Source organism: Salvelinus alpinus, chromosome 11, assembly GCF_045679555.1.
Source record: "Salvelinus alpinus chromosome 11, SLU_Salpinus.1, whole genome shotgun sequence".
NCBI classification, from domain to species: Eukaryota; Metazoa; Chordata; class Actinopteri; order Salmoniformes; family Salmonidae; genus Salvelinus; species Salvelinus alpinus.
Window position 1 is genome coordinate 4220643 of NC_092096.1, and position 23434 is coordinate 4244076.

Below are 23434 nucleotides of genomic sequence, written 5' to 3' on the forward strand. Positions count from 1 at the left end.
TTATTGACCTCACAATAAACCAGATTCTAGTCACTTACATGGTGGTGTTGAAACTTGAAGCAGCAGCCGTGAACACAATCGATCAGAAAGGGAGGATAATTAATATCAGAAAGGGAGGATAATTAATATCAGAAAGGGAGGATAATTAATATCAGAAATGGAGGATAATTAATATCAGAAAGGGAGGATAATTTATCAGAAAGGGAGGATATTTAATATCAGAAAGGGAGGATAATTTATCAGAAAGGGAGGATATTTAATATCAGAAAGGGAGGATAATTTATCAGAAAGGGAGGATAATTAATATCAGAAAGGGAGGATAATTAATATCAGAAAGGGAGGATAATTTATCAGAAAGGGAGGATAATTAATATCAGAAAGGGAGGATAATTAATATCAGAAAGGGAGGATAATTAGAGGATAATTAATTTAGACCGTCTTCATTTGAATTAGACCTTACTAACAACAAGCTTTGTGTGTTGGAGCCCATTTCTTCCTGTTTAAGAAAGACGAGGTAGTCCTTCCTGTTAGACTACATTAGGCTATAAGCTGTCCTTCCTGTTAGACTACATTAGGCTATAAGCTGTCCTTCCTGTTAGACTACATTAGGCTATAAGCTGTCCTTCCTGTTAGACTACATTAGACTATAAGCTGTCCTTCCTGTTAGACTACATTAGGCTATAAGCTGTCCTTCCTGTTAGACTACATTAGGCTATAAGCTGTCCTTCCTGTTAGACTACATTAGACTATAAGCTGTCCTTCCTGTTAGACTACATTAGGCTATAAGCTGTCCTTCCTGTTAGACTACATTAGGCTATAAGCTGTCCTTCCTGTTAGACTACATTAGGCTATAAGCTGTCCTTCCTGTTAGACTACATTAGGCTATAAGCTGTCCTTCCTGTTAGACTACATTAGACTATAAGCTGTCCTTCCTGTTAGACTACATTAGGCTATAAGCTGTCCTTCCTGTTAGACTACATTAGGCTATAAGCTGTCCTTCCTATTAGACTACATTAGACTATAAGCTGTCCTTCCTGTTAGACTACATTAGGCTATAAGCTGTCCTTCCTGTTAGACTACATTAGGCTATAAGCTGTCCTTCCTGTTAGACTACATTAGGCTATAAGCTGTCCTTCCTGTTAGACTACATTAGACTATAAGCTGTCCTTCCTGTTAGACTACATTAGGCTATAAGCTGTCCTTCCTGTTAGACTACATTAGGCTATAAGCTGTCCTTCCTTTTAGACTACATTAGGCTATAAGCTGTCCTTCCTGTTAGACTACATTAGGCTATAAGCTGTCCTTCCTGTTAGACTGCATTAGGCTATAAGCTGTCCTTCCTGTTAGACTAAATTAGGCTATAAGCTGTCCTTCCTGTTAGACTACATTAGACTATAAGCTGTCCTTCCTGTTAGACTACATTAGACTATAAGCTGTCCTTCCTGTTAGACTACATTAGGCTATAAGCTGTCCTTCCTGTTAGACTACATTAGACTATAAGCTGTCCTTCCTGTTAGACTACATTAGGCTATAAGCTGTCCTTCCTGTTAGACTACATTAGGCTATAAGCTGTCCTTCCTGTTAGACTACATTAGACTATAAGCTGTCCTTCCTGTTAGACTACCTTAGACTATAAGCTGTCCTTCCTGTTAGACTACATTAGGCTATAAGCTGTCCTTCCTGTTAGACTACATTAGGCTATAAGCTGTCCTTCCTGTTAGACTACATTAGGCTATAAGCTGTCCTTCCTGTTAGACTGCATTAGGCTATAAGCTGTCCTTCCTGTTAGACTACATTAGGCTATAAGCTGTCCTTCCTGTATAAGCTGCTATATCCACAGATCTGTCTGTCCAATTCCTCCACCCACCATGCACTCTTCAAATAGCCGAGAACAATATTCCGCTAATATGTCCAATTATTTAGAAATGCATGAAAGAGAAATACAAATACGATGATAGATTGATGCCATACTTTTACTATAGAGATCTTTCCACCCCTAATCTTGTCCGGCCAGACGTGGAAAGCCGTAACAGACATTTTTGTTACCTTATTTGACCTTTTCTGCTGCTTTTGAGACACGGTTCGTTCTCTCCTTGGTCACTACTTGTTGAGTAAATTACAACCCAGAACCTATTGGTCACTACTTGTTGAGTAAATTACAACCCAGAACCTATTGGTTACTACTTGTTGAGTAAATTACAACCCAGAACCTATTGGTCACTACTTGTTGAGAATATTACAACCCAGAACCTATTGGACTTGTTAGAATATTACAACCCAGAACCTATTGGTCACAACTTGTTGAGAATATTACAACAACAACAAAATTAGAGACATATCAACCTGCAGACACTCCCAGAGGGTTGTAGGTCCGTCCACTTCCTTTAAGAGACATATCAACCTGCAGACACTCCCAGAGGGTTGTAGGTCTGTCCACTTCCTTTAAGAGACATATCAACCTGCAGACACTCCCAGAGGGTTGTAGGTCTGTCCACTTCCTTTAAGAGACATATCAACTTGCAGACACTCCCAGAGGGTTGTAGGTCTGTCCACTTCCTTTAAACCAGAGACATATCAACCTGCAGACACTCCCAGAGGGTTGTAGGTCTGTCCACTTCCTTTAAGAGACATATCAACCTGCAGACACTCCCAGAGGGTTGTAGGTCCGTCCACTTCCTTTAAGAGACATATCAACCTGCAGACACTCCCAGAGGGTTGTAGGTCTGTCCACTTCCTTTAAGAGACATATCAACTTGCAGACACTCCCAGAGGGTTGTAGGTCTGTCCACTTCCTTTAAGAGACATATCAACCTGCAGACACTCCCAGAGGGTTGTAGGTCTGTCCACTTCCTTTAAACCAGAGACATATCAACCTGCAGACACTCCCAGAGGGTTGTAAGTCTGTCCACTTCCTTTAAACCAGAGACATATCAACCTGCAGACACTCCCAGAGGGTTGTAGGTCTGTCCACTTCCTTTAAACCAGAGACATATCAACCTGCAGACACTCCCAGAGGGTTGTAGGTCCGTCCACTTCCTTTAAACCAGAGACATATCAACCTGCAGACACTCCCAGAGGGTTGTAGGTCTGTCCACTTCCTTTAAGAGACATATCAACCTGCAGACACTCCCAGAGGGTTGTAGGTCCGTCCACTTCCTTTAAGAGACATATCAACCTGCAGACACTCCCAGAGGGTTGTAGGTCTGTCCACTTCCTTTAAGAGACATATCAACCTGCAGACACTCCCAGAGGGTTGTAGGTCTGTCCACTTCCTTTAAGAGACAAATCAACCTGCAGACACTCCCAGAGGGTTGTAGGTCTGTCCACTTCCTTTAAGAGACAAATCAACCTGCAGACACTCCCAGAGGGTTGTAGGTCTGTCCACTTCCTTTAAGAGACAAATCAACCTGCAGACACTCCCAGAGGGTTGTAGGTCCGTCCACTTCCTTTAAGAGACATATCAACCTGCAGACACTCCCAGAGGGTTGTAGGTCCGTCCACTTCCTTTAAGAGACATATCAACCTGCAGACACTCCCAGAGGGTTGTAGGTCCGTCCACTTCCTTTAAGAGACATATCAACCTGCAGACACTCCCAGAGGGTTGTAGGTCCGTCCACTTCCTTTAAGAGACATATCAACCTGCAGACACTCCCAGAGGGTTGTAGGTCTGTCCACTTCCTTTAAACCAGAGACATATCAACCTGCAGACACTCCCAGAGGGTTGTAGGTCTGTCCACTTCCTTTAAACCAGAGACATATCAACCTGCAGACACTCCCAGAGGGTTGTAGGTCCGTCCACTTCCTTTAAGAGACATATCAACCTGCAGACATTCCCAGAGGGTTGTAGGTCTGTCCACTTCCTTTAAGAGACATATCAACCTGCAGACACTCCCAGAGGGTTGTAAGTCTGTCCACTTCCTTTAAGAGACATATCAACCTGCAGACACTCCCAGAGGGTTGTAGGTCTGTCCACTTCCTTTAAACCAGAGACATATCAACCTGCAGACACTCCCAGAGGGTTGTAGGTCCGTCCACTTCCTTTAAGAGACATATCAACCTGCAGACACTCCCAGAGGGTTGTAAGTCCGTCCACTTCCTTTAAGAGACATATCAACCTGCAGACACTCCCAGAGGGTTGTAGGTCCGTCCACTTCCTTTAAGAGACATATCAACCTGCAGACACTCCCAGAGGGTTGTAGGTCTGTCCACTTCCTTTAAGAGACATATCAACCTGCAGACACTCCCAGAGGGTTGTAGGTCCGTCCACTTCCTTTAAGAGACATATCAACTTGCAGACACTCCCAGAGGGTTGTAGGTCCGTCCACTTCCTTTAAGAGACATATCAACCTGCAGACACTCCCAGAGGGTTGTAGGTCCGTCCACTTCCTTTAAACCAGAGACATATCAACCTGCAGACACTCCCAGAGGGTTGTAGGTCTGTCCACTTCCTTTAAGAGACATATCAACCTGCAGACACTCCCAGAGGGTTGTAGGTCTGTCCACTTCCTTTAAGAGACATATCAACCTGCAGACACTCCCAGAGGGTTGTAGGTCCGTCCACTTCCTTTAAGAGACATATCAACCTGCAGACACTCCCAGAGGGTTGTAGGTCTGTCCACTTCCTTTAAGAGACATATCAACCTGCAGACACTCCCAGAGGGTTGTAGGTCTGTCCACTTCCTTTAAACCAGAGACATATCAACCTGCAGACACTCCCAGAGGGTTGTAGGTCCGTCCACTTCCTTTAAGAGACATATCAACCTGCAGACACTCCCAGAGGGTTGTAGGTCCGTCCACTTCCTTTAAGAGACATATCAACCTGCAGACACTCCCAGAGGGTTGTAGGTCCGTCCACTTCCTTTAAGAGACATATCAACCGGCAGACACTCCCAGAGGGTTGTAGGTCTGTCCACTTCCTTTAAACCAGAGACATATCAACCTGCAGACACTCCCAGAGGGTTGTAGGTCTGTCCACTTCCTTTAAGAGACATATCAACCTGCAGACACTCCCAGAGGGGTGTAGGTCTGTCCACTTCCTTTAAGAGACATATCAACCTGCAGACACTCCCAGAGGGTTGTAGGTCTGTCCACTTCCTTTAAGAGACATATCAACCTGCAGACACTCCCAGAGGGTTGTAGGTCTGTCCACTTCCTTTAAACCAGAGACATATCAACCTGCAGACACTCCCAGAGGGTTGTAGGTCCGTCCACTTCCTTTAAGAGACATATCAACCTGCAGACACTCCCAGAGGGTTGTAGGTCCGTCCACTTCCTTTAAACCAGAGACATATCAACCTGCAGACACTCCCAGAGGGTTGTAGGTCCGTCCACTTCCTTTAAGAGACATATCAACCTGCAGACACTCCCAGAGGGTTGTAGGTCTGTCCACTTCCTTTAAGAGACATATCAACCTGCAGACACTCCCAGAGGGTTGTAGGTCCGTCCACTTCCTTTAAACCAGAGACATATCAACCTGCAGACACTCCCAGAGGGTTGTAGGTCTGTCCACTTCCTTTAAGAGACATATCAACCTGCAGACACTCCCAGAGGGTTGTAAGTCTGTCCACTTCCTTTAAGAGACATATCAACCTGCAGACACTCCCAGAGGGTTGTAGGTCCGTCCACTTCCTTTAAGAGACATATCAACCTGCAGACACTCCCAGAGGGTTGTAGGTCTGTCCACTTCCTTTAAGAGACAAATCAACCTGCAGACACTCCCAGAGGGTTGTAGGTCCGTCCACTTCCTTTAAGAGACATATCAACCTGCAGACACTCCCAGAGGGTTGTAGGTCTGTCCACTTCCTTTAAGAGACATATCAACCTGCAGACACTCCCAGAGGGTTGTAGGTCTGTCCACTTCCTTTAAGAGACATATCAACCTGCAGACACTCCCAGAGGGTTGTAGGTCCGTCCACTTCCTTTAAGAGACATATCAACCTGCAGACACTCCCAGAGGGTTGTAGGTCTGTCCACTTCCTTTAAGAGACATATCAACCTGCAGACACTCCCAGAGGGTTGTAGGTCCGTCCACTTCCTTTAAACCAGAGACATATCAACCTGCAGACACTCCCAGAGGGTTGTAGGTCCGTCCACTTCCTTTAAGAGACATATCAACCTGCAGACACTCCCAGAGGGTTGTAGGTCTGTCCACTTCCTTTAAACCAGAGACATATCAACCTGCAGACACTCCCAGAGGGTTGTAGGTCCGTCCACTTCCTTTAAACCAGAGACATATCAACCTGCAGACACTCCCAGAGGGTTGTAGGTCTGTCCACTTCCTTTAAGAGACATATCAACCTGCAGACACTCCCAGAGGGTTGTAGGTCTGTCCACTTCCTTTAAGAGACATATCAACCTGCAGACACTCCCAGAGGGTTGTAGGTCCGTCCACTTCCTTTAAGAGACATATCAACCTGCAGACACTCCCAGAGGGTTGTAGGTCTGTCCACTTCCTTTAAGAGACATATCAACCTGCAGACACTCCCAGAGGGTTGTAGGTCCGTCCACTTCCTTTAAGAGACATATCAACCTGCAGACACTCCCAGAGGGTTGTAGGTCTGTCCACTTCCTTTAAGAGACATATCAACCTGCAGACACTCCCAGAGGGTTGTAGGTCCGTCCACTTCCTTTAAACCAGAGACATATCAACCTGCAGACACTCCCAGAGGGTTGTAGGTCTGTCCACTTCCTTTAAGAGACATATCAACCTGCAGACACTCCCAGAGGGTTGTAGGTCCGTCCACTTCCTTTAAGAGACATATCAACCTGCAGACACTCCCAGAGGGTTGTAGGTCTGTCCACTTCCTTTAAGAGACATATCAACCTGCAGACACTCCCAGAGGGTTGTAGGTCTGTCCACTTCCTTTAAACCAGAGACATATCAACCTGCAGACACTCCCAGAGGGTTGTAGGTCCGTCCACTTCCTTTAAGAGACATATCAACCTGCAGACACTCCCAGAGGGGTGTAGGTCTGTCCACTTCCTTTAAACCAGAGACATATCAACCTGCAGACACTCCCAGAGGGTTGTAGGTCCGTCCACTTCCTTTAAACCAGAGACATATCAACCTGCAGACACTCCCAGAGGGTTGTAGGTCCGTCCACTTCCTTTAAACCAGAGACATATCAACCTGCAGACACTCCCAGAGGGTTGTAGGTCCGTCCACTTCCTTTAAGAGACATATCAACCTGCAGACACTCCCAGAGGGTTGTAGGTCCGTCCACTTCCTTTAAGAGACATATCAACCTGCAGACACTCCCAGAGGGTTGTAGGTCTGTCCACTTCCTTTAAGAGACATATCAACCTGCAGACACTCCCAGAGGGTTGTAGGTCTGTCCACTTCCTTTAAGAGACATATCAACCTGCAGACACTCCCAGAGGGTTGTAGGTCCGTCCACTTCCTTTAAACCAGAGACATATCAACCTGCAGACACTCCCAGAGGGTTGTAGGTCTGTCCACTTCCTTTAAGAGACATATCAACCTGCAGACACTCCCAGAGGGTTGTAGGTCCGTCCACTTCCTTTAAGAGACATATCAACCTGCAGACACTCCCAGAGGGTTGTAGGTCCGTCCACTTCCTTTAAGAGACATATCAACCTGCAGACACTCCCAGAGGGTTGTAGGTCCGTCCACTTCCTTTAAACCAGAGACATATCAACCTGCAGACACTCCCAGAGGGTTGTAGGTCCGTCCACTTCCTTTAAACCAGAGACATATCAACCTGCAGACACTCCCAGAGGGGTGTAGGTCTGTCCACTTCTTTTAGGTCTGATGTGGAACTGTGTCAGAGCTGTATAAACATTGTGTTGTTATTTTACCTGAAATGCACAAGGTCCTCTACTCCGACAGTTTAATCCACACATAAAACGGTCAACCGAATCGTTTCTAGTCATCTCTCCTCCGTCCAGGCTTTTTCTTCTTTGGACTTTATATGGTGATTGGCATCTAACTTTCATAGTTACCACGACGACCGACCGACCGACCGACCAACCTCAGTTCATCTTTCAATCACCCAACGTGGGTATAACCAATGAGGAGATGGCATGTGGGTATATGCTTCTATAAACCAATGAGGAGATGGCATGTGGGTATATGCTTCTATCAACCAATGAGGAGAAGGCATGTGGGTATATGCTTCTATCAACCAATGAGGAGATGGCATGTGGGTATATGCTTCTATAAACCAATGAGGAGATGGCATGTGGGTATATGCTTCTATCAACCAATGAGGAGATGGGAGAGTCAGGACACAGCGTCCAGCGTCACAAATAGACCTGATTTCTACAGCGCTTGGCAACGCAGACGACGCTCGTTGGCGCGAGCCATGTGGTCAGCATGTTACAGGTCATGTGATCTGTCCAGGAAGTGAGGGTAAACGGTAGACATGTTCTCTGCTATCCACTGTGTTTTAATTACTATTTTAGGGTTTAGGGGAGGGTCACTTGTTCAGGGAGGGTTTAGGGGAGGGTCACTTGTTCAGGGAGGGTTTAGGGGAGGGTCACTTGTTCAGGGAGGGTTTAGGGGAGGGTCACTTGTTCAGGGAGGGTTTAGGGGAGGGTCACTTGTTCAGGGAGGGTTTAGGGGAGGGTCACTTGTTCAGGGAGGGTTTAGGGGAGGGTCACTTGTTCAGGGAGGGTTTAGGGGAATATATTTTACTGAAGGGAGGACCATCCATTTTCCTTTCAGAGGTCAGATTTCCTCCATGTGACCCTTATTATAAATAGGGTTCCCTCCCTGACTGTAACTATACTCCACTGGGATTCTCTGCCTCTAACTCTATTACAGGGGCTGAGTCACTGGGTTACTGGGGCTCCTCCACGCCGTCCCTAGGAGGGCTGAGTCACTGGGTTACTGGGGCTCCTCCACGCCGTCCCTAGGAGGGCTGAGTCACTGGCTTACTGGGGCTCCTCCACGCCGTCCCTAGGAGGGCTGAGTCACTGGGTTACTGGGGCTCCTCCACGCCGTCCCTAGGAGGGCTGAGTCACTGGCTTACTGGGGCTCCTCCACGCCGTCCCTAGGAGGGCTGAGTCACTGGCTTACTGGTGCTCCTCCACGCCGTCCCTAGGAGGGCTGAGCCACTGGCTTACTGGGGCTCCTCCACGCCGTCCCTAGGAGGACTGAGTCACTGGCTTACTGGGGCTCCTCCACGCCGTCCCTAGGAGGGCTGAGTCACTGGCTTACTGGGGCTCCTCCACGCCGTCCCTAGGAGGGCTGAGCCACTGGCTTACTGGGGCTCTTCCACGCCGTCCCTAGGAGGGCTGCGTCACTTGAGTGGGTTGAGTCACTGGCGTGACTCACTGTCCGGGTTGGCGTGCCGTGGGGGAGATCTTCGTGGGCTATACTCGGCCTCGTCTCAGGGTAGTAGGTTGGTGCCCCCCCCCCCCCTGGGTTCGTGTTGTGGGGGAGATCTTCGTGGGCTATACTCGGCCTCGTCTCAGGGTAGTAGGTTGGTGGCCCCCCCCCCTGGGTTCGTGCCGTGGGGGAGATCTTCGTGGGCTATACTCGGCCTCGTCTCAGGGTAGTAGGTTGGTGGCCCCCCCCCCTGGGTTCGTGCCGTGGGGGAGATCTCCGTGGGCTATACTCGGCCTCGTCTCAGGGTAGTAGGTTGGTGGCCCCCCCCCCTGGGTTCGTGCTGTGGGGGAGATCTCCGTGGGCTATACTCGGCCTCGTCTCAGGGTAGTAGGTTGGTGGCCCCCCCCCCTGGGTTCGTGCTGTGGGGGAGAACTCCGTGGGCTATACTCGGCCTCGTCTCAGGGTAGTAGGTTGGTGGCTTGCAGATATCAATCTAGTGGTGTGGGGGCTTTGGCAAAGTGGGTTTGGTTAAATCCTGCCTGTTTGACCCTGTACTGGGGTGTCGTTGTTGTCATGTGTGTGTGTACATGACGCTGTGTGTTGTGTGTATACATGCTAATGCTGTGTGTGTGTGTGTGTACATGATGCTGTGTGTGTGTGTGTGTACATGATGCTGTGTGTGTGTGTGTGTACATGATGCTGTGTGTGTGTGTGTGTGTGTACATGATGCTGTGTGTGTGTGTGTGTACATGATGTTGTGTGTGTGTGTGTGTACATGATGCTGTGTGTGTGTGTGTGTACATGATGCTGTGTGTGTGTGTGTGTGTGTGTGTGTGTGTGTGTGTGTGTGTGTGTGTGTACATGATGCTGTGTGTGTGTGTACATGATGCTGTGTGTGTGTGTGTGTGTGTGTGTGTGTGTGTGTGTGTGTGTGTGTGTGTGTGTGTGTGTGTGTGTGTGTGTGTGTGTGTGTGTGTACATGATGCTGTGTGTGTGTGTACACGCCGTGTCCTTGGTTCCTGGAAAGAAAAGGAATGTTAAACTGAATCTGTGTTAAATGGATAAAAATAGACCAGAACCTGTTGAATATTCATGTCCAGAACCTGTTGAATATTCATGTCCAGAACCTGTTGAATATTCAGGCATCATCTCTTAATGCCTGATGACATTAAGAACCTGGAAGTGTTTTCTATAGGCCTGTTCACATGACATTAGGAGCCTGGAAGTGTTTTCTATAGGCCTGTTCACATGTCATTAGGAACCTGGAAGTGAAGTGTTTTCTATAGGCCTGTTCACATGTCATTAGGAACCTGGAAGTGTTTTCTATAGGCCTGTTCACATGTCATTAGGAACCTGGAAGTGAAGTGTTTTCTATAGGCCTGTTCACAGGTCATTAGGAACCTGGAAGTGTTTTCTATAGGCCTGTTCACAGGTCATTAGGAACCTGGAAGTGTTTTCTATAGGCCTGTTCACAGGTCATTAGGAACCTGGAAGTGTTTTCTATAGGCCTGTTCACAGGTCATTAGGAACCTGGAAGTGTTTTCTATAGGCCTGTTCACAGGTCATTAGGAACCTGGAAGTGTTTTCTATAGGCCTGTTCACAGGTCATTAGGAACCTGGAAGTGTTTTCTATAGGCCTGTTCACATGACATTAGGAACCTGGAAGTGTTATCTATAGGCCTGTTCACATGACATTAGGAACCTGGAAGTGTTATCTATAGGCCTGTTCACAGGTCATTAGGAACCTGGAAGTGTTTTCTATAGGCCTGTTCACATGACATTAAGAACCTGGAAGTGTTTTCTATAGGCCTGTTCACATGACATTAAGAACCTGGAAGTGAAGTGTTTTCTATGGGCCTGTTCACATGTCATTAGGAACCTGGAAGTGTTTTCTATAGGCCTGTTCACATGTCATTAGGAACCTGGAAGTGTTTTCTATAGGCCTGTTCACATGTCATTAAGAACCTGGAAGTGTTTTCTATAGGCCTGTTCACATGTCATTAAGAACCTGGAAGTGAAGTGTTTTCTATAGGCCTGTTCACATGACATTAAGATCCTGGAAGTGTTTTCTATAGGCCTGTTCACATGTCATTAAGAACCTGGAAGTGAAGTGTTTTCTATAGGCCTGTTCACATGACATTAAGATCCTGGAAGTGAAGTGTTTTCTATAGGCCTGTTCACATGACATTAAGAACCTGGAAGTGTTTTCTATAGGCCTGTTCACATGACATTAAGAACCTGGAAGTGTTTTCTATAGGCCTGTTCACATGACATTAAGATCCTGGAAGTGAAGTGTTTTCTATAGGCCTGTTCACATGTCATTAGGAACCTGGAAGTGTTTTCTATAGACCTGTTCACATGACATTAGGAGCCTGGAAGTGTTTTCTATAGGCCTGTTCACATGACATTAGGAACCTGTAAGTGTTTTCTATAGGCCTGTTCACATGTCATTAGGAACCTGGAAGTGTTTTCTATAGGCCTGTTCACATGTCATTAGGAACCTGGAAGTGTTTTCTATAGGCCTGTTCACATGTCATTAGGAACCTGGAAGTGTTTTCTATAGGCCTGTTCACATGTCATTAAGAACCTGGAAGTGTTTTCTATAGGCCTGTTCACATAACATTAAGATCCTGGAAGTGAAGTGTTTTCTATAGGCCTGTTCACATGTCATTAAGAACCTGGAAGTGAAGTGTTTTCTATAGGCCTGTTCACATGACATTAAGATCCTGGAAGTGAAGTGTTTTCTATAGGCCTGTTCACATGACATTAAGAACCTGGAAGTGTTTTCTATAGGCCTGTTCACATGACATTAAGATCCTGGAAGTGAAGTGTTTTCTATAGGCCTGTTCACATGTCATTAGGAACCTGGAAGTGTTTTCTATAGACCTGTTCACATGACATTAGGAGCCTGGAAGTGTTTTCTATAGGCCTGTTCACATGACATTAGGAACCTGGAAGTGTTTTCTATAGGCCTGTTCACATGTCATTAGGAACCTGGAAGTGTTTTCTATAGACCTGTTCACATGTCATTAAGAACCTGGAAGTGAAGTGTTTTCTATAGGCCTGTTCACATGCCACTAAGAACCTGGAAGTGTTTTCTATAGGCCTGTTCACATGTCATTAAGAACCTGGAAGTGTTTTCTATAGGCCTGTTCACATGACATTAGGAACCTGGAAGTGTTTTCTATAGGCCTGTTCACATGTCATTAGGAACCTGGAAGTGTTATCTATAGGCCTGTTCACATGACATTAAGAACCTGTAACATTCTTCACGTTCTCTGCTATCCACTTTGTTGTAATAATTTTTGGGGTTATAGGGGAGGGTCCCTTGTTCAGGGAGGGTTTAGGTGAAAAATATTTTACTGATGGGAGAATAGTCCAAAATAGTCTAGAACAGAACAGACTGGTTTCTGAACAACTGTCCCAACATCCTGACTCTGTTCTGTTCTCTCCATGTGGGGTAAAGTTTTATTCTGAGACTGAGCTGTATATATCTCTCTGGACAGACTGAGCTGTATATATCTCTCTGGACAGACTGAGCTGTGTATATCTCTCTAGACAGACTGAGCTGTGTATATCTCTCTGGACAGACTGAGCTGTGTATATCTCTCTAGACAGACTGAGCTGTATATATCTCTCTGGACAGACTGAGCTGTATATATCTCTCTGGACAGACTGAGCTGTATATATCTCTCTGGACAGACTGAGCTGTATATATCTCTCTGGACAGACTGAGCTGTATATATCTCTCTGGACAGACTGAGCTGTATATATCTCTCTGGACAGACTGAGCTGTATATATCTCTCTGGACAGACTGAGCTGTATATATCTCTCTGGACAGACTGAGCTGTATATATCTCTCTGGACAGACTGAGCTGTATATATCTCTCTGGACAGACTGAGCTGTATATATCTCTCTGGACAGACTGAGCTGTATATATCTCTCTGGACAGACTGAGCTGTGTATATCTCTCTGGACAGACTGAGCTGTGTATATCTCTCTAGACAGACTGAGCTGTATATATCTCTCTGGACAGACTGAGCTGTATATATCTCTCTGGACAGACTGAGCTGTATATATCTCTCTGGACAGACTGAGCTGTATATATCTCTCTGGACAGACTGAGCTGTGTATATCTCTCTGGACAGACTGAGCTGTGTATATCTCTCTAGACAGACTGAGCTGTATATATCTCTCTGGACAGACTGAGCTGTATATATCTCTCTGGACAGACTGAGCTGTATATATCTCTCTGGACAGACTGAGCTGTATATATCTCTCTAGACAGACTGAGCTGTATATATCTCTCTGGACAGACTGAGCTGTATATATCTCTCTGGACAGACTGAGCTGTGTATATCTCTCTGGACAGACTGAGCTGTATATATCTCTCTGGACAGACTGAGCTGTATATATCTCTCTGGACAGACTGAGCTGTATATATCTCTCTGGACAGACTGAGCTGTATATATCTCTCTGGACAGACTGAGCTGTATATATCTCTCTGGACAGACTGAGCTGTGTATATCTCTCTAGACAGACTGAGCTGTATATATCTCTCTGGACAGACTGAGCTGTATATATCTCTCTGGACAGACTGAGCTGTATATATCTCTCTGGACAGACTGAGCTGTGTATATCTCTCTGGACAGACTGAGCTGTATATATCTCTCTGGACAGACTGAGCTGTATATATCTCTCTGGACAGACTGAGCTGTATATATCTCTCTGGACAGACTGAGCTGTATATATCTCTCTGGACAGACTGAGTTGTATATATCTCTGGACATACTGAGCTGTATATATCTCTCTAGACAGACTGAGCTGTATATATCTCTCTGGACAGACTGAGCTGTATATATCTCTCTGGACAGACTGAGCTGTATATATCTCTCTGGACAGACTGAGCTGTGTATATCTCTCTGGACAGACTGAGCTGTATATATCTCTAGACAGACTGAGCTGTATATCTCTCTAGACAGACTGAGCTGTATATATATCTCTAGACAGACTGAGCTGTATATATCTCTCTGGACAGACTGAGCTGTATATATCTCTCTGGACAGACTGAGCTGTATATATCTCTCTGGACAGACTGAGCTGTATATATCTCTCTGGACAGACTGAGCTGTATATATCTCTAGACAGACTGAGCTGTATATATCTCTCTAGACAGACTGAGTTGTATATATCTCTCTGGACAGACTGAGCTGTATATATCTCTCTAGACAGACTGAGTTGTATATATCTCTGGACATACTGAGCTGTATATATCTCTAGACAGACTGAGCTGTATATATCTCTCTGGACAGACTGAGCTGTATATATCTCTCTGGACAGACTGAGCTGTATATATCTCTCTGGACAGACTGAGCTGTATATATCTCTAGACAGACTGAGCTGTATATATCTCTCTAGACAGACTGAGTTGTATATATCTCTGGACATACTGAGCTGTATATCTCTCTAGACAGACTGAGCTGTATATATCTCTCTGGACAGACTGAGCTGTATATATCTCTCTGGACAGACTGAGCTGTATATATCTCTCTGGACAGACTGAGCTGTATATATCTCTCTGGACAGACTGAGCTGTATATATCTCTAGACAGACTGAGCTGTATATATATATCTGGACAGACTGAGCTGTATATATCTCTCTGGACAGACTGAGCTGTATATCTCTCTAGACAGACTGAGCTGTATATCTCTCTGGACAGACTGAGCTGTATATATCTCTCTGGACAGACTGAGCTGTGTATATCTCTCTAGAAAGACTGAGCTGTATATATCTCTCTGGACAGACTGAGCTGTATGTATCTCTAGACAGACTGAGCTGTATATATCTCTCTAGAAAGACTGAGCTGTATATATCTCTCTAGACAGACTGAGCTGTATATATCTCTGGACAGACTGAGCTGTATATATCTCTCTGGACAGACTGAGCTGTATATATCTCTAGACAGACTGAGCTGTATATATCTCTCTGGACAGACTGAGCTGTATATATCTCTCTGGACAGACTGAGCTGTATATATCTCTCTAGAAAGACTGAGCTGTATATATCTCTCTGGACAGACTGAGCTGTATATATCTCTAGACAGACTGAGCTGTATATATCTCTCTGGACAGACTGAGCTGTATATATCTCTCTGGACAGACTGAGCTGTATATATCTCTCTGGACAGACTGAGCTGTGTATATCTCTCTAGACAGACTGAGCTGTATATATCTCTCTGGACAGACTGAGCTGTATATATCTCTCTAGACAGACTGAGCTGTATATATCTCTCTGGACAGACTGAGCTGTATATATCTCTCTGGACAGACTGAGCTGTGTATATCTCTCTGGACAGACTGAGCTGTGTATATCTCTCTGGACAGACTGAGCTGTATATATCTCTCTGGACAGACTGAGCTGTATATATCTCTAGACAGACTGAGCTGTATATATATATCTCTGGACAGACTGAGCTGTGTATATCTCTCTGGACAGACTGAGCTGTATATATCTCTCTAGACAGACTGAGCTGTATATATCTCTCTAGACAGACTGAGCTGTATATATCTCTCTAGACAGACTGAGCTGTATATATCTCTCTGGACAGACTGAGCTGTATATATCTCTAGACAGACTGAGCTGTATATATATATCTCTGGACAGACTGAGCTGTGTATATCTCTCTGGACAGACTGAGCTGTATATATCTCTCTAGACAGACTGAGCTGTATATATCTCTCTAGACAGACTGAGCTGTATATATCTCTCTAGACAGACTGAGCTGTATATATCTCTCTGGACAGACTGAGCTGTATATATCTCTCTGGACAGACTGAGCTGTATATATCTCTCTGGACAGACTGAGCTGTATATATCTCTCTGGACAGACTGAGCTGTATATATCTCTCTGGACAGACTGAGCTGTATATCTCTCTAGACAGACTGAGCTGTATATCTCTCTAGACAGACTGAGCTGTATATCTCTCTAGACAGACTGAGCTGTATATCTCTCTGGACAGACTGCCGATTTTGCAGGTTTTCTTACTTACAAAGCATGTAGAGGTCTGTAATTTTTTTATCATAGGTACACTTCAACTGTGAGAGACGGAATCTAAAACAAAAATCCAGAAAATCACATTGTATGATTTTTAAGTAATTAATTAGCATTTTATTGCATGACATAAGTATTTGATCACCTACCAACCAGTAAGAATTCCGTCTCTCACAGACCTGTTAGTTTTTCTTTAAGAAGCCCTCCTGTTCTCCACTCATTACCTGTATTAACTGCACCTGTTTGAACTCGTTACCTGTATAAAAGACAGGTAAAAAAGACATTTCGCTATACATCTGTGGGTAAATCTTACAATAGGTCCACATTGTAACTTGTAATGCTGCATTGTGTATACACATCTGATGCTTTATTCAGTAGGTATTCATCAGTAGAAAGCAATGAGTATTCAAATCACAGTACAGACAGTAGTTTCACACACTAACAGAGACTAACAGAGTGTCTAGCAGGTTAGAGGCTGGGTTTAGTGTCAGGGGTCAGAGGTTAGGGGTCAGGGGTCAGAGGTTAGGGGTCAGAGGTTAGGGGTCAGGGGTCAGAGGTTAGGGTCTGGCAGTGACAGGTGATAGCAGCAGCAGCTGCTACAGAGTAGTCAAGGCCAGTGATGCTGCAAAGCGTTTCAATGACACTCCTTCATCGCCAACCAATCAGGTCCTCAGCCTGCTGCGTCTATCTGCGTGTAGCCGGGGGGAGGAACCAGACTGTCCAGTTAAACGGCCGTCTGTCAGACCAAACACCTCTAGGCTTCAGCCTCCATGAAAATCACAGGGATCACAACAAAACAGCAATAACAACATTACATGTGTTATAACAGATGTTACAATGTGTTATAACAGGGTTATAGAAGTATGAGATGTTACAATGTGTTATAACAGGGTTATAGAAGTATGAGATGTTACAATGTGTTATAACAGGGTTATAGAAGTATGAGATGGTACAATGTGTTATAACAGTGTTATAGAAGTATGAGATGTTACAATGTGTTATAACAGTGTTATAGAAGTATGAGATGTTACAATGTGTTATAACAGTGTTATAGAAGTATGAGATGGTACAATGTGTTATAACAGATGTCACAATGTGTTATAACAGTGTGTTATAACAGTGTTATAGAAGTATGAGATGGTACAATGTGTTATAACAGTGTTATAAACATATGAGATGTTACAATGTGTTATAACAGATGTCACGATGTGTTATAACAGTGTTATAGAAGTATGAGGACCATGTATATAATATAGGATCATGTTAACAGACTGCCCTACCTGAGAAAACCTTTTCCATACATACACTCTTAACTCTCATGGTCATATCATAGACACCCTACCACACGCATGTTAACAGACTGTAGCAGACAGACAGGGGAGTCAGAACCATAGACATGTTAACAGACTGTAGCAGACAGACAGTTGATTCAGAACCATAGACATGTTAACAGACAGACAGGGCAGTCAGAACCATAGACATGTTAACAGACTGTAGCAGACAGACAGGGGAGTCAGAACCATAGACATGTTAACAGACTGTAGCAGACAGACAGGGGAGTCAGAACCATAGACATGTTAACAGACAGACAGGGCAGTCAGAACCATAGACATGTTAACAGACTGTAGCAGACAGACAGGGGATTCAGAACCATAGACATGTTAACAGACTGTAGCAGACAGACAGTTGATTCAGAACCATAGACATGTTAACAGACAGACAGGGCAGTCAGAACCATAGACATGTTAACAGACTGTAGCAGACAGACAGGGGAGTCAGAACCATAGACATGTTAACAGACTGTAGCAGACAGACAGGGGATTCAGAACCATAGACATGTTAACAGACTGTAGCAGACAGACAGTTGATTCAGAACCATAGACATGTTAACAGACAGACAGGGCAGTCAGAACCATAGACATGTTAACAGACAGACAGGGCAGTCAGAACCATAGACATGTTAACAGACTGTAGCAGACAGACAGGGCAGTCAGAACCATAGACATGTTAACAGACAGACAGGGCAGTCAGAACCATAGACATGTTAACAGACTGTAGCAGACAGACAGTTGATTCAGAACCATAGACATGTTAACAGACAGTTGATTCAGAACCATAGACATGTTAACAGACAGACAGGGCAGTCAGAACCATAGACATGTTAACAGACTGTAGCAGACAGACAGTTGATTCAGAACCATAGACATGTTAACAGACAGTTGATTCAGAACCATAGACATGTTAACAGACAGTTGATTCAGAACCATAGACATGTTAACAGACAGTTGATTCAGAACCATAGACATGTTAACAGACAGTTGATTCAGAACCATAGACATGTTAACAGACAGTTGATTCAGAACCATATACATGTTAACAGACAGTTGATTCAGAACCATAGACATGTTAACAGACAGTTGATTCAGAACCATAGACATGTTAACAGACAGTTGATTCAGAACCATAGACATGTTAACAGACAGTTGATTCAGAACCATAGACATGTTAACAGACAGTTGATTCAGAACCATAGACATGTTAACAGACAGTTGATTCAGAACCATAGACATGTTAACAGACAGTTGATTCAGAACCATAGACATGTTAACAGACAGTTGATTCAGAACCATAGACATGTTAACAGACAGTTGATTCAGAACCATAGACATGTTAACAGACAGTTGATTCAGAACCATATACATGTTAACAGACAGTTGATTCAGAACCATAGACATGTTAACAGACAGTTGATTCAGAACCATATACATGTTAACAGACAGTTGATTCAGAACCATAGACATGTTAACAGACAGTTGATTCAGAACCATATACATGTTAACAGACAGTTGATTCAGAACCATAGACATGTTAACAGACAGTTGATTCAGAACCATATACATGTTAACAGACAGTTGATTCAGAACCATAGACATGTTAACAGACAGTTGATTCAGAACCATAGACATGTTAACAGACAGGGGATTCAGAACCATATACATGTTAACAGACAGTTGATTCAGAACCATATACATGTTAACAGACAGTTGATTCAGAACCATAGACATGTTAACAGACAGTTGATTCAGAACCATAGACATGTTAACAGACAGTTGATTCAGAACCATATACATGTTAACAGACAGTTGATTCAGAACCATAGACATGTTAACAGACAGTTGATTCAGAACCATAGACATGTTAACAGACAGTTGATTCAGAACCATAGACATGTTAACAGACAGTTGATTCAGAACCATAGACATGTTAACAGACAGTTGATTCAGAACCATAGACATGTTAACAGACAGTTGATTCAGAACCATAGACATGTTAACAGACAGTTGATTCAGAACCATAGACATGTTAACAGACAGTTGATTCAGAACCATAGACATGTTAACAGACAGTTGATTCAGAACCATATACATGTTAACAGACAGTTGATTCAGAACCATAGACATGTTAACAGACAGTTGATTCAGAACCATATACGTGGGATCCTGCTGGTGATTCAACACAATGTGAACTCCCTCCCTCTCTCTCTCTGGAAGTCAGTGCTCAGTCACATCTGTTCCAAAGTACCCACTACAGAGAGTGTATCAGCACCACAGATACTGTCCTCTACAACAATGCATGTCATCCTCAGAAATGTAGCGGCAATAGTTAAACCCTGTTTCCCTCCCCTCCTATCAGACGACGGTGTTGGGGAGGGTTGGCTCTGATTGGTAGTTATACCCTCTCCCTCCCCTCCTATCAGACGAAGGTGTTGGGGAGGGTTGGCTCTGATTGGTAGTTAAACCCTGTCTCCCTCCCCTCCTATCAGACAAAGGTGTTTGGAGGGTTGGCTCTGATTGGCCAGGCCAGCTTCTTCTCTTTGGCCTCGCGGTCAAACGTGTCGTAGACGGAGTCTTTGGTGAGCGTCGTCTTGGTCGCCACGGGGACGTCCACCACGCCCACGTAGTTGTTCTTGGCCACGCGGGAGCTGGCGGTGATGGTGTAGGCGTTGCTACGGTAACACTTCATAGAGGACGCGCAGAAGGTCTCCCTCATGCCGCGTCTGAAGTTAGCGTTGTAGACGGAGTAGAGGGACGGTTTGGAGGCGGCGGAGCTGAACGACACCCACACCACACAGCAGAAGACCAGAGCCCCCTGTCGACTGGGGCCCGGGGCCTCACTAGGGTGCCACAGCTGGACCACGTAGAAGGGAGTCCAGGTGACGAGGAACACCACGTTCAGCATGAGAAACATCTTGATGGTCTTCACCTTGGTCCTGGGGACGATGTTCATGGTTCTCCTGACCGTGTGTCCGTCTGCGCCCATCCTCCAGATGTAGCGGACCACACGCTGGTAGAACCACACGATGAGGACGGCCGGGACCAGCAACCCCAGGAGCAGGTGGGCGGACCCGTACACCACGCCGTCCCAGCTTCCCGCCGGCAGGAAGAAGTCACAGTGCCCGCCCCCGTCCGCCGCCGCCGCCTCCGAGCCGTAGAAAAAAAGACACGGAGAGACGAAAGCGGCGTCCAACATCCAGGAGGCCAGGATCATCCTCTTCGCTTTCTCCCTGGACACCTTGAAGCTTAGTGGGTACACGATGGTGTAGAAGCGGTCCACGCAGATGGACAGCAGAACATACACCTGGACACCAGGACACAGGTGCTGCAGGTAACGAACAGCCTTACAGGCGGCAGCGCTGAGAGGCCAGCCTCCGCAGGTCACCTGGAGGAGGATGAAGGGAGCACAGCCCAGGGACAGCAACAGATCAGCGCAGGCCATGGACACCACAAAGTAGTTAGTAGTGGACTGACTTCTTCTGCTACGGTGGATCACCACACACACTAGAGCATTACCCAGGATGGAGACCAGCCACAGGAGACTGAACACCAGCCCCAGAACAGCCACCTCCGCTGGGGTGAGTTCATATGACACCTGGGTGGTGTTCTGGAGGCCGGAGGAGGAAGAGGAGGAGGAGAGGGCATCGTGGTTATAGAGGAAGGGTGTGGCTGAGCTGGTGTTGCCATTGTCTGAGAGGTTAAAGGTCATGGGGAGGGTAAAGGAAGGGGAGATGAGGGACAGGAGGGAGGGCTTGATGCTGTCTGTTGATTGGGCGTAGACCATGCCGATACCGGGAACTGCACCACAGGAGAGCTGCGGAGACAGCACCACAGGAGACCTGCAGAGACAGCACCACAGGAGACCTGCAGAGACAAACACACAAACATTTTGTTGTGTGAATTAAAAAATGGGTTAAAATGCATTAAATCCAGATTTGTGTCACTGGTCTACTCCATAATGCCCCATAATGTTAATTTAAAAATGTTTAATTAAAAATAAAAAGCTGAAATGTATTGAGTCAATAAGTATTCAACCCCTTTGTTATGGCAAGACTAAATTAGTTCAGGAGTAAACATGTGCTTAACAAGTCACATAATAAGTTGCATGGACTCACTCTGTGTGCAGTAATAGTGTTTAACATGATTTATGATTTATTTTACCTTTATTTTACTAGACAAGTCAGTTAAGAACAAATTCTTATTTTCAATGACGGCCTAGGAACAGTGGGTTAAAACCTCTTGACGCTAGGGGTCAGATTTTTTTATATTTTTTTTAAATAACGTTCCCAAGGTAAACGGACTATTTCTCAGGTCCAGATCGTAGAATATGCAAATAATTTACAGATTAGGATAGAAAACACTCCAAAGTTTCCAAAACTGTCAAAATATTGTCTGTGAGTATAACAAAACTGATTCTGCAGGCGAAAACCTGAGAAAATCTAACCCGGAAGTGATTTATTTTTTATTTTTATCTGTGTTTCCTGGCCTGTCTTTCTTCCATTTAAAGGGGTATCAACCAGATTCCTTTTCCAATGGCTTCCTCAGGCTGTGACCAGGCTTTAGACATAGTTGCAGGCTTTTATTTTGAAAAATGAGCGAGATTTTTCTAAACTAGTCAGGTGTCCTCTGATTGGTTCCTGCGCGCGAGAGGGGTAGCTCTCCATTTTCTTTCTCTCTCTTATTGAATAGGTTACGGTCCGGTTGAAATATTATCGATTATGTTTGTTAAAAACAACCTGAGGATTGATTATAAAAAACATTTGACATGTTTCTACGAACATTACGGATACTTTTTGGAATTTTCGTCGAACGGAACGAGGCTTTGGTTTTCTGAACATAACGCGCAACCCAATTAGCGTTTTTTGGTTATAAAAGTAATATTTATCGAACAAAAATAACATTTATTGTGTAACTGGGAGTCTCGTGAGTGCAAACATCCAAAGATTATCAAAGGTAAGCGATTAATTTTATTGTTTTTCGCGACCATGCTAATTTGGGGCTAGCTGTTCTAGCATTGATTGATACACTCACAAAAGCTTGGATTTCTTTCACTGTAAAGCATATTTTCAAAATCTGACACGGTAGGTGGATTAACAACAAGCTAAGCTGTGTTTTGGTATACAGTAATCCCTCGTTTATCGCGGGGGTTACGTTCCGAAAATGACCCGCGATAAGTGAAATCCGCGAAATAGAAAACTTTTTTTTTTTTTACAATTAGCAACTATTACATGTATACAAATACAGTGACTCACGTGTAGGCCGTTTCGTCGACATTATGGGTTTAGGAGATGTTCGAAATTACAAGATAATTTGGCCAACTTAATGTAAATTTGCCAAGCTGTTTTATGTACGTACACATAACTGCACGAGACGACAAAATGATAGCACAATTCGTAGCATGTTTTGATACAAGAAGCGGGAGTGAGTTTTTAGCGAATCAGAATGCAGAGCACAATGCACCAAAAAAAAAAAAAAAATGCATTATGAAAATCCGCGAAATAGCGAATCCGCGATAAGTGAACCGCGAAGTGGCGAGGGATCACTGTATTTCACTTGTGATTGCATGATTATAAATATTTGTAGTAATATTTTGCGCCCTGCAATTCAGCGGTTGTTCAGGAAAATGATCCCGTAAAAGGGATCCGTAGCGCAGAGAGGTTTTAACTGCCTTGTTCAGGGGCAGAACGACAGATTTGTCAGATCGGGGATTCTTGCAACCTTTCAGTTACTGGCCCAATGCTCTAACCACTAGGC

The 23434-nt window shown here is 44.8% G+C and overlaps 2 protein-coding genes and 1 long non-coding RNA gene across 8 annotated transcripts in view; 1 reads left to right on the forward strand and 2 right to left on the reverse strand.

The window, feature by feature from the left end:
• LOC139533491 (uncharacterized) overlaps positions 1-23434 on the reverse strand; it is a 254324-nt gene that overhangs the window by 137782 nt on the left and 93108 nt on the right. The gene's annotated exons all lie outside the window — the stretch shown is intronic.
• LOC139533493 (uncharacterized) overlaps positions 1-23434 on the forward strand; it is a 254354-nt gene that overhangs the window by 137243 nt on the left and 93677 nt on the right. The gene's annotated exons all lie outside the window — the stretch shown is intronic.
• Positions 19730-23434, reverse strand: part of gpr19 (G protein-coupled receptor 19) — a 32414-nt gene continuing 28709 nt past the window's right edge. Inside the window, exon 2 of one of the 3 annotated variants that reach the window (XM_071331546.1) lies at positions 19730-21494. In XM_071331546.1, the coding sequence (XP_071187647.1) occupies positions 20166-21464 (1299 nt within the window). In that variant the 5' untranslated portion in view covers positions 21465-21494 and the 3' untranslated portion in view covers positions 19730-20165. Of the gene's footprint in view, positions 21545-23434 lie in introns of all 3 variants that reach the window. The other 2 variants (XM_071331545.1, XM_071331544.1) reach the window with 2 other exon arrangements.